The sequence below is a fragment of the Hordeum vulgare genome, chromosome 6H (genome assembly GCF_904849725.1).
Source record: "Hordeum vulgare subsp. vulgare chromosome 6H, MorexV3_pseudomolecules_assembly, whole genome shotgun sequence".
NCBI lineage: Eukaryota > Viridiplantae > Streptophyta > Magnoliopsida > Poales > Poaceae > Hordeum > Hordeum vulgare.
Genome location: NC_058523.1, coordinates 554,568,437 through 554,579,040, shown reverse-complemented (window position 1 = coordinate 554,579,040; position 10,604 = coordinate 554,568,437). Strand labels below are relative to the sequence as shown.

Here is a 10,604-nt window from a genome sequence, read left to right as displayed (position 1 = left end):
CATCCAAAAACAAATAGGCCGACTCCTTCCTGCACCCATTACTATTACTCCACTCATCGACCGCTATCCAGCATGCATCTAGAGTATTAAGTAAAATAAAGTAATGCATGGAGAAGAATGACATGATGTAGACAAAGCAAACTCAAGCTATATGATGAAACCCCATCGTTTTATCGTCAGTAGCAGCAACACAAAGACGCATCTTGTCCCCTTCTGTCACTGGGATATAGGAATTCGCCAGGTTGAACCTACCACAACGCACCTCTCTCACCGAAGAAATATCAATCTAGTTGGCCAAACTATTTCAATAAAGTTGAGAGATTTACGAAGCTATCATAATCATGCACATAAGAATCATATAAGTATTCAAAGGAGACTCAAATATTTATCAAGAGAGACTCAAATATTTATCAAGAATAATCTGAACATAAACCCACAATTCATCAGATCCCAAAAAACACACCACATAAAAGGAACTACATCATATGGATCAAAGCAAAGATGCAACGATCATTGTATTGAAGATCGAAGAGAGAGAGAGAGATTGCCATCTAGGTACTGGCCATGGACTCGTAGGTCTATGGTGAACTAGTCACACATCATCATGAGGGTAGCAAGGTCGATGAAGAGGTCCTCCGTGATTGATCCACCCTCCGGCAGGGTGCCAGAATGGAGCTCCAGATGGCCTCCCATCGAAAGAGAGACTTGCGGTGGCGTAAAAAATGTTTCCGGACTCCCTCGGATGTTTTTAGGGTATAAAATAATTTATAAGCCAGAGAACGGAGTCGGGAGGGTCACGAGGGAGGCACAGGCCACAGGGCACCCCCGAGGGCGCGCCTTATTGGTTTGTGGGCCCCTCATGCGGCCTCCAGCCTTTTCGATACTCCTCGGTCTTCTTTTGGTTCAGAAAAAATCATCAAAAAGTTTCAGGTTAATTAGGCTTCGTTTGGTATGAAAACCCTGAAAAGTGAAAAACATGCAGAAAACAACAACTGACACTGGGCACTGGGTCAATAGATTAGTGCTCAAAAATAATATAAATTGATAAATAAATTCCCCAAAAGTATTCTAAAATGACAATATATCAGCATGGAACAATAAAAATTTATAGATACATTGGACGTATCAACGGCTAGCACACTAGCGAGCCTTCAAAATGGACAGCGATCGCTACCGAGGTCTCATGTAGTTCAGACCGTCGTGAGCGAACACATCTCCCTCTGCCGGTTTGCGAACCAAGCCTTCCTCTCCGGTGACATGTTGTTCTTGCCGACGCTCATGGAGGCAAGTGCCACCTCTTTTGTTCTGTTCTCGACATTGGTGGCTTCGATCTCAAGTTTCTTTAGTTGGTCGGCCTTCTCGATGCCAAGCTTCCTCCTCTGCACGACCTCCTTCATCTCAAACTTCTTCGTTTGAAGGTCTAGGTACATGTTCATTTGTTCCTCCTTTCCTTTGCTCCTCCTCTCTTCCCCAACTTCCTTTTGGCTCATCATGTTGTCTAATGTTCTTCCTTGCAAGGCTATAGAAGTCGCACCACGCTTCTCCTCGGCCTTTGAGCTTGCCTTCTCCCTCGACGGTGACGTAGCCTTCTTCTCCCTGTCCTTGTTACGTTGGTTCCTCCTCTTGGTCGATTCGGCGTCGAGCTTGGCAAGCTTCGCCGACGTGAGATTCAGGAGCCTTCTTCGCCGCGGGGCGCGCGAGCGCTGCCGGGTCGCTAGGATTCATCGGGTCATCAACCATGATGGAGGGAGGAGAGGAGAGAGGGGCGCGGAAGAGTTTTAAGCAAAATAAAAGAAAAGTGGAGTGATCGTGTCACCGACAGACGGGCCACGAGAAGGACAAGGACGCATGTCCGTTCAACCGCAAACGCGGACTAAAATTAAATCGAAAATGAATCGAAAGCACACCAGAAACAAACATTGATCCGTTCGCCCCCGTGCATTGAAGAGCCTTTTCTGCTCATTTACTTCCAAACGAACGTGGACGGTTGTGCGTTGAAGTTGGCCTGATGCCGGCGGCATCCCCACCCGGCGCTCGTGCTCCTCCTGAGATCGCGTCAGCCGGCCAGCCAGCCTCGCTGTTCGTTGCCCCACACGTTCACAGGCCAGACAACGGCGGCGACGACCAAGACCCACCCCGACTACTCTACTCCTTCCAACTCCTGAGAAAATTCTTCGTCTTCTTCCTCCTCCCCCTCCCCCTCCCCTTCCCCACTTGCGCGGCAGCCAGGGCCAGGTCCAGCCGTCCACCCCCCCTTGCACCTCCTTCCTCACCTCACTAGGTGGTGAGAGCGAGAGGCGGCACACACCAGCCCTGCTTTCTTTGACCGGGCTGCTCCCTTCCCTTTCCCTCCGCCGTCAGTCCACTCCACCGTCTCCTCCCCACCTCCCGCCTTTGCGGGCACCGCGAACGCGCGCGCGTGCGCCTCTCATCGCCATCCTCTCCCCCCCTTTCCCCCTCGCTTCCCTTCCTCTCCTTCCTGCCCGGATCGGACCCACGGCCCCGAGGACTCGTGCTGCCGCTCCTGCTCCTGCTGCCGGGGCCTCCCTCCCCTCGTCGCCGGCCGCCGGCTTTGTCGACCAACCGCGCCGCGCCGCACCCGAGGTTCGTCGCCGCAACTCATCCTCTCTACTCTCTGCCCTCGCCTCTGCTCCCCTGTGCTCTGTCATCCTTCCATGGCCTGAGATTCGACGCGGTTCGGCTTAATCGCGGTCTCGCCTTCCCACCTTCCCTCGTCCGCGCTTCGGATTAACTAGCAGAGGTTTGATTACTAGTTGGATTGGATCACCATGCCTAGTGTTTGTACAGTTTAATTCGGTGTGAAATCAAGGTTTGGGCTTCTAGTAGCAAGATGGCGTGACGAGATTCTGCCTGAAGAAAAACCAGCAGTTTCAGTTCAGAATTCTGCATCCCTTCTTGCCTGACGACACAACTCTGCTTCCCAAACCCGAATTTTCACTCGGTACAGTCTTTAGATTTTAATTTTGTGATGATGATGATGATGATGCTTCAACGAAGCACAGATCAAGGGTTCACTCGCTCCTAATTCCTAAATGTTTCCCCTTACCAACTAACTGACTGAATCCCCGCCGCACTCCATTGCAGAGGGGGCGATGAGGTGCCTGCCGTTCCTGCACGGGGACGCCAAGGAGGGGGACGACGACGACCAGCGCACGGGGCCCAGCACCGCCGCCATGTCGGCCTCCGTGCGCTCCTTCAGCACCACCACCTCCACGGAGCGCGACAACCCGCGCTCCGGCTCCGACCTCAACTCCATCAACGTCTCCGACATGAGCGCCGAGTCCATACGCCGGACGCAGTACCCCAGCTTCACCGACCGCCCCGCCAACCTCCGGGTCTTCTCATTCTCCGAGCTCAAGGCCGCCACCCGCAACTTCAGCCGCTCCCTCATGGTCGGCGAGGGCGGCTTCGGCTGCGTCTACAGAGGGGTCATCAAGGGCTCCGACGACCCCGCCCAGCGCGTCGAGATCGCCGTCAAGCAGCTCAATCGCAAGGGGGTTCAGGCAAGTTCTCTCTTCACTGTCATGTACTGTACTGCTTGACAGTCATATGTAGCATACGCACACTGTATATATATATATCTTACAGTGAGAGTGAATCCACTTTTGTGCAATACAAAAGAGGATTTATACCTCATTCAGAACAACAAATGTGATTTGGACTTGGTTCTGCATCTTTCAAACTCGGCATCTTCAAACTTATCCAGGAATCCTGAACTACTTACTTATTTCTTAAGGGAACAAACCATTCAGTAGATCCTGATTGCTTCGGGAAATGCGGTGTAGTTTATACTTGTTAAATTCCTTGCATTCACATTCCATGTATTATCATACTTGCATGTTGTTCTAGTTTAGCCTAGGGTGTAGTGAGTCAACTAGTGCCGGCATATAAGAACAACAACAGCTAACTGAAGTTGTAAACAAAGCATACCAGTACTCGATCAAACCACCGAGCATATTATTCCAGCATTTCAGTTCCACTTGCCAGATGAGTCCCTCCTAAGGCACTTGCACTGAAATCTAGCTTCAGCCACTAGTTTGGGGTTCCTAATATATTATTCATCTTTCTTCAGGGGCAGAAGGAATGGTTAACAGAAATGAACGTGCTTGGGATTGTTGAGCACCCAAACCTTGTCAAACTAATAGGTTACTGTGCGGACGACGATGAGCGAGGGATGCAGCGGCTTCTGGTATACGAATACATGCCCAACGGAAGCGTGGATGACCACTTGGCAAGTAGGTCAACTTCAACTCTGTCATGGCCAATGAGATTGAAAGTGGCTCTCGATGCTGCCCGCGGGCTCAAGTATCTGCACGAAGAGATGGACTTTCAGGTAGTTCATTTGCTTTCTGCTGATCAGTACTAAAACTTAATGAATGTGAAACATTTGTGTGCTATTAGCATCACTGCTTAACTACATTCAGTAAAATAGTAACAGATGCAAGTTGCAGTCTATTTAGCTATTTCAATATGCTTGCAGGTTATTTTCCGGGACTTGAAAACATCTAACATTCTATTAGATGAGAACTGGAATGCAAAATTATCGGACTTCGGATTGGCTAGGCATGGACCACAGGAAGGGCTATCCCATGTCTCCACAGCGGTACGCACATCTATGGACCTAGAATTATTTTACATTAATGTGCTCTGACAGCATTCTGTTCCATATTCTTTAAAATTACTAGTCTTGCAAAATTTACGATGTTCTAAAGATGTGGATACTCATGGTGCCAAGACGGTTTTTTTCTATAACACGGTTCCCTTTTGATAGCAATGAAGTTGGAATTGGAAAATGGATACCCAGTTGCTCCACCTCAAATGGTATAATTGTGTCGGTGTATGCTATTGATGCTTAAATGTGTACGCTTTAGTTTCTGAAGTGCTCCACAATCAAATTCTTAAATTTTCAAGAATTACAAAGGAGTGAATACTTGAGCTTGAATAAGCATCAATGACAGCTACAGCCATAGCAGCTTCAGAATGCACCTCTTTTTTTTTTCATAGAAAGCCATATCTACAAGTAACAAGAGTGGTGATTTTGTGCGCTTGCCTAAGCTGGACAATTTGACAAAGAATCTGCTGGACATATATTACCATGTCTTACAAACAACAACAACAACCAAGCCTTTCAGTCCCAAACAAGTTGGGGTAGGCTAGAGTTGAAACCCATAAGATCTCGAAGCCAAGTCATGGCTCTGGAACGTGGATAGCTAACTTCCACGCACCCCTGTCCATGGCTAAGTCTTTGTCGATATTCCAAACCTTCAGGTCTCTCTTAACGGACTCCTCCCATGTCAAGTTTGGCCTACCACGACCCCTCTTAACATTCTCAGCACGCTTTATCCGTCCGCTATGCACCGGCGCTTCCGGTGGCCTCCGTTGAATATGTCCAAACCATCTGAGACGATGCTGGACCAACTTCTCTTCAATCGGTGCTACCCCAAGTCTCTCTCGTATATCGTCATTCCGTACCCGATCCTTCCTTGTGTGGCCACATATCCATCTCAACATGCGCATCTCTGCTACACCTAACTGTTGGATATGGCCAACACTCCGCGCCATACAACATCGCAGGTCGGATAGCTGTCCTATAAAACCTGCCCTTTAGCTTTTGTGGCACTCTCTTGTCACAGAGTACGCCAGAAGCTTGGCGCCACTTCGTCCACCCAGCCTCGATTCGGTGGCCCACGTCTTCATCGATATCGCCATCCTTCTGCAACATGGACCCCAAATATCGAAACGTGTCTCTCTCCGGTACCACCTGCCCACCAAGGCTAACCTCTCCATCCTCGTGCCTAGTAGCACTAAAACTGCACCTCATGTATTCAGTTTTAGTTCTACTAAGCCTAAAACCTTTAGATTCTAGAGTCCGCCTCCATAACTCTAACTTTCTATTAACCCCCGTTCGGCTATCATCGACTAGCACCACATCATCCGCAAAGAGCATACACCATGGGATATATTACCATGTCTTAATTGAACTATTATTCTGTTAGGAAGATATTAATTTGGGCATAGAGTACAGACCCTGGTTTCAATAAAAAATGGTATTTTGCACAAAAGACAACCATGTCATTTCTTTTTATGACAGATGGGTCCAACTGTGTGAGGCTAAGCTGTACCTCTACCTGTGCACTGCCACCTAGAGCTCCCCTAAAGTGCTTGCTTTAACACCCCCCCCCCCCCCCCCCCACACACACACACATGAAAGTTGTAGAAGATTCTCCATGCACTAGTTTTATGAAGTTTGTTCTCTTCTTTGCCACTTTGTTTAGTTCCGATAACTTTTCCTAGAACATGGTTCCTTTTTTTATAGCAATGACGTTGGAAATGGATACCCAGTTGCTCCACCTCAAATGGTATAGTTGTTTCAGTACATGGCTATTGATGTTTAAATGCATATGTTTTAGTTTCTGAAGTGCTCAACAATCATGTTCTTATTTTTTCGAGAATTACAACTGAAGTCCTAGAAAGGAGCGAGTACTTCAGCCTGAAGCGTTAATCGGAACTATATACGTTTCCTGTGGCAGCTTCAGAATGCAGCACTAGCCAAAATGACGTCTATTAAAGAAATCACATTTCTCTTCTTCAGATAAAGCCAACTGCACATACAAGTAACAAGAATTCGGTTTTAAAGTATTCATCCTAAGTTCCTAACTACCATAACAACTAGGGTGATTTTACACGCTTTGCTGCGCCAGAGTTTTTTGCAAAGAACTTGTTGCACATATGTTGACATGTCAACTAAACTATTATTTTGTTAGGAGACATTGGTTTAGTTATACCCTGGTTTCATTAAGAATAGATTTTGCACAAAAGAAAACCATATTGTTTCTTTTTATGACACATGGATCCCACTATGTGAGGCCTAGCAATAGCTACATATGCACTGCTACCTGGTGCCCCCCTAAAGTGCTTGCTTTAGAAATCGTATGAGATTCTCCATGTAATAATTTTATGAATTTCATTCTCCTCTTGCCATTTTTTTAGTTCCTTTTTAAAGAAGATTTTGTTCAGTTTCTAATACAACTTTGAACTTGATGCATCTGTAATCTGTTCAACTAAACTAACATGTTAAGTACTTATGGTTCCACAGGTTGTTGGAACTCTAGGATACGCCGCGCCGGAGTACATGCAAACCGGACGCCTGACTGCAAAAAGCGACATATGGGGCTATGGTGTGCTCCTCTACGAGCTCATCACCGGCCGGCGTCCCATTGACAGGAACCGCCCAAAGAGCGAGCAGAAGCTCCTGGACTGGGTGAAACCGTACATCTCCGATGTCAAACGGTTCCCCATCATCGTCGACCCGCGGCTCGAGGGCCACTACAACCTCAAGTCCATGACAAAGTTGGCCGGTGTGGCGAACCGCTGCCTCCTCCGGATGCCCAAGTCGCGCCCAAAGATGAGCGAGGTGTATGAGATGGTGCAGAAGATCGTCGACAGCGTCGAGATCGGCCCGCCGGAGCCTCCCCTGCACTACCACGGCTCGGTCTCCGGGCCGGGCGCGAAGCGGACCAAGAAAGGGTCATTGAAGAGGAGGCTCCAGGAGTTCAAGTTCGGGTGCCGCCAGATCGTGTGGCGGGGCTGGAAACCAGAGATCATAAAGACCTGCTGAAATGGATGCCACCACCCTCCTGCCTGTGACTGTAAGTATGGCTAGCTGTTCATAGAGATATGAAGTTCGTAACCGGTGCACGGTTTGCGCTGCAGCGTGTAACTTTTTTGGTCCTGTAGATTTCTGATTAAACAGTCTTTTGTTTGTGTATTACCCTGGTCTGAGCTGCAAGATTGTGAATCAGTAGGTTGCTTGTGATTTTGGTCCAGTTTCAGCTCTTCCATCTTGTGCACGCTACTAATCTAGTTTGTGCACAACTTAAAACTTTCCGTCTTTTTTCTCAAGAACTACTGAAAACCTGTCATTTTTCATGTGGAAAGGGTTGTGTGCAGGGAGCCAGGGAATTGTCAATTCAGATTCAGGCAAGATGTGACCTGAGCCAGTGGATTTCTGCCAACCAATCGGAGGATGTGCCTTATCGGAGAATGATCTGAATATCTGATGCTGGGTGGTACATCCCTGCCGGCCATTCTTTTGCCCAGATAAGACCCAGACCCAGATGCTCACATCAGAAAGAGACCCCTTGGTGCAACTGGGAGAATTTCTTGGTGGTAGCAGCACATGGATAGGGGGGAGGCTACAATCGACGTTTTGATCGGACGGTCGATCTTCGCGACCGATCCTTGTTACCAGACATGATGATCAAATCTCCGCCGCAAATAACCCAGCAAAGGTTCATTTCTGGTGGTGAATTCTCGCCGGAGGAAAAGGAAAAAGAGTTGCTGGTGCCGGTCTCATTCTGCTGTTCCCCTGTAGCTGTAGCCTGTAGATTGTGCTGTTGGCTGGAGGCAGAGAAATTCTGTTCTTTCTGCACCGTGAACACTTTCCATTCCATTTCATCATCAGAACACATCTCCTTCCTGCCCAACTTAACTTTTCTCCGGCGACATGGTGCATATGTGGGTGGGGAGCAGAATTGGAGGCAGATCATCTTCATGTGACGGGCAGCAACTGTAGGGCTGCTTTCGGTCTCGAATCGGACGTCCGATTCGCCTGTCGACGACGAAGAATCGACGGAAGCAGAGAAGAGGAGGTGAGGTGAGGTGAGGTCCATCTCATCTTCTGACATCTCATATGCCTTGTCAAGGCCAACACCATGCACCCCTGCCTGCCTGATGCCTATCATCTTCAGAGATTAGCACATGGTTTGCGTGACGGTGGTGCATCATGTTCAGAAAATCAGGTGCAGAGTATGTGTGACATGTAGACCGGATGGTGATCCGCCGGACCTGTCACATGGTTTGCCATTGGCAGCCACTGCTTTGTGCCAGTCGCCACCGATGGCGAGGGCTACCTGCCATGAAATCCGGCACCATTCATGCAGTTCCTTTCCCTCAGTAGTTTATGGCTTTTTCTTCGCCCTTAGAAAGTTTCGAGTTAAAAACCGTCCGGAGGTCACCAAATTTGTTAGGTTCTGAAGAAAGTGAAGAATTTCCGCTTCTCGGTCCAATCGCCGCCGTCCCGCCCCGCAACGCCGGCCGTTTCTCGTCATCGGCCTTGGATGTTTCTTCGTGTTATTATTACTATATATACTTTTTCTTTTTCATTCTGAACCAAAAAAAAATTCACATCGACATGAACACAGTGAGGCCATTCTCATCCAGCATTAGGAACGGGACGGGTGAGGTGATGCCGGCCGTGTCGGATCCAAGTCACCGTGACTAAGATCGGTCTCTCTGTGACCCTACGTCCATTCATTAATTATTAGCTTCATTATGATTTTTTTTTTCATTTCTATATGGTTTCTTTTCATGGCCTAACAATCGGTCTCCCTCGTGGAGCAGTGCAGATACGGTCATGCGGTTCGAACTGAATTTGTTATTTTTGAACGAGCAGAAACACTTGCTCGTGCATCTACGTAGTCAGCAATAATAAGAAGAAAAAAACATGTGACTCTTGCGCCACGTGTGAAGTGATCATGGAGGTTTTTCTTTCTGATCTTGCAACCAGAGCGCGGCGCACGCAAAAATTATTGAACGTTGCTTTGGTATCTGTCTCCCATGACCGGTGACGAACGATCGAAAGAGATGCCTAAATGATAAACAGAAAGGGAAGTATATGAATAACTAAGGAAGAGGACGGTATGCCGCAAGCATTCATATAGAAGAAACAAAAAATAAATGATTTCCCGTCCTCGAGAAGCCGTCTACTAGTATGTATATGCGATAAGAACATCCGTATCGCTAGGTGTTAAGCAGAAGCTAAATGTGTGATGGTCTGTCCGAAACTGAAGTCGAGATCGGCCCTTGGGGTATATGAAAGAGGACAGAAGCTTATATGTTACAATTCTTGCTTCATCTTAACTTCTACGCATTATTTTTAGATAAGTTACCTAACAGTGTCTTACGTCTCAACTTCCATGTGCTTCCATGAATGGAATAGAAGTGAAAAAAAAGATTCATATGGAAGAGACCAAAGTGGTGTGGTCACCTCTTTTTCAGAGGTTTACCACCATACAGTACAAACACAAATACCCACATATTATCTTTGTGAGCAACTCTAAAGTATTGAACCGATAAAACATCTTGAGATTAACGAAGTCACCACAGGTGCCTTCGTAGTTGGCGGAAACGTCTCCTCCCATAAAATGAACATCACAAAAAAGCCTGAAATATATCCAAGAAAATGTGAGCACCAGTGCCAAGTCTAGGATTTGAATTTGAACCCCGTGGGCTGGTTTCATCACAAGAAACCTAACCATTTAGGCTACGCTCAGCTCACGTTGACCACCAGTTTTTAATATGGGTTACATATGCTAGGTCTACTACTGGTGCTAAGTTTTTGCCAGAAGACTTATATCCCATAACATAGCTACAACTCTTTTAAGCGGAAGCTAAATGTGAGAGGGTTCACCCAGAAACGAACCAAAAATTTCTTGGTCAATACATATTATTTATTATCAGATCAATTACCTAACAATGTCTGAAATGTTAACTTTATGTGCTTACGAAGATGGAATAACAGT

General features: G+C 47.2%; 1 protein-coding gene across 4 annotated transcripts; it reads left to right on the top strand.

The window, feature by feature from the left end:
• Positions 1 to 2,115: 2,115 nt before the first annotated feature.
• LOC123403438 (serine/threonine-protein kinase PCRK1-like) lies at positions 2,116 to 8,507 on the top strand. 4 transcript variants are annotated; one of them, XM_045097374.1, is made up of 5 exons: positions 2,116 to 2,604; positions 3,106 to 3,524; positions 4,094 to 4,354; positions 4,502 to 4,624; positions 7,118 to 7,847. In XM_045097374.1, the coding sequence occupies exons 2-5, from the start codon at positions 3,114 to 3,116 to the stop codon at positions 7,637 to 7,639; spliced, it is 1,317 nt and encodes a 438-aa protein (XP_044953309.1). In that variant the 5' UTR covers positions 2,116 to 2,604; positions 3,106 to 3,113; the 3' UTR covers positions 7,640 to 7,847. The 4 variants fall into 4 exon arrangements, with proteins under 4 accessions (XP_044953309.1, XP_044953311.1, XP_044953312.1 ...); XM_045097376.1 differs by lacking the exon at positions 2,116 to 2,604 and adding an exon at positions 7,972 to 8,507 and having other exon boundaries at positions 3,079 to 3,524; positions 7,118 to 7,670; XM_045097377.1 differs by lacking the exon at positions 2,116 to 2,604 and adding an exon at positions 7,960 to 8,507 and having other exon boundaries at positions 3,079 to 3,524; positions 7,118 to 7,670.
• The last annotated feature ends 2,097 nt before the right edge of the window (positions 8,508 to 10,604 follow it).

What these genes read in the sequence shown, in the direction of transcription:
- LOC123403438 (XM_045097376.1), top strand. Translation starts at nt 3,114, where the DNA reads ATGAGGTGCCTGCCGTTCCTGCACGGGGACGCCAAGGAGGGGGACGAC. An exon ending in TCAATCGCAAGGGGGTTCAG is followed by an intron (nt 3,525 to 4,093) that starts GCAAGTTCTCTC and finishes ATCTTTCTTCAG; the next exon opens with GGGCAGAAGGAATGGTTAAC. An exon ending in ACGAAGAGATGGACTTTCAG is followed by an intron (nt 4,355 to 4,501) that starts GTAGTTCATTTG and finishes ATATGCTTGCAG; the next exon opens with GTTATTTTCCGGGACTTGAA.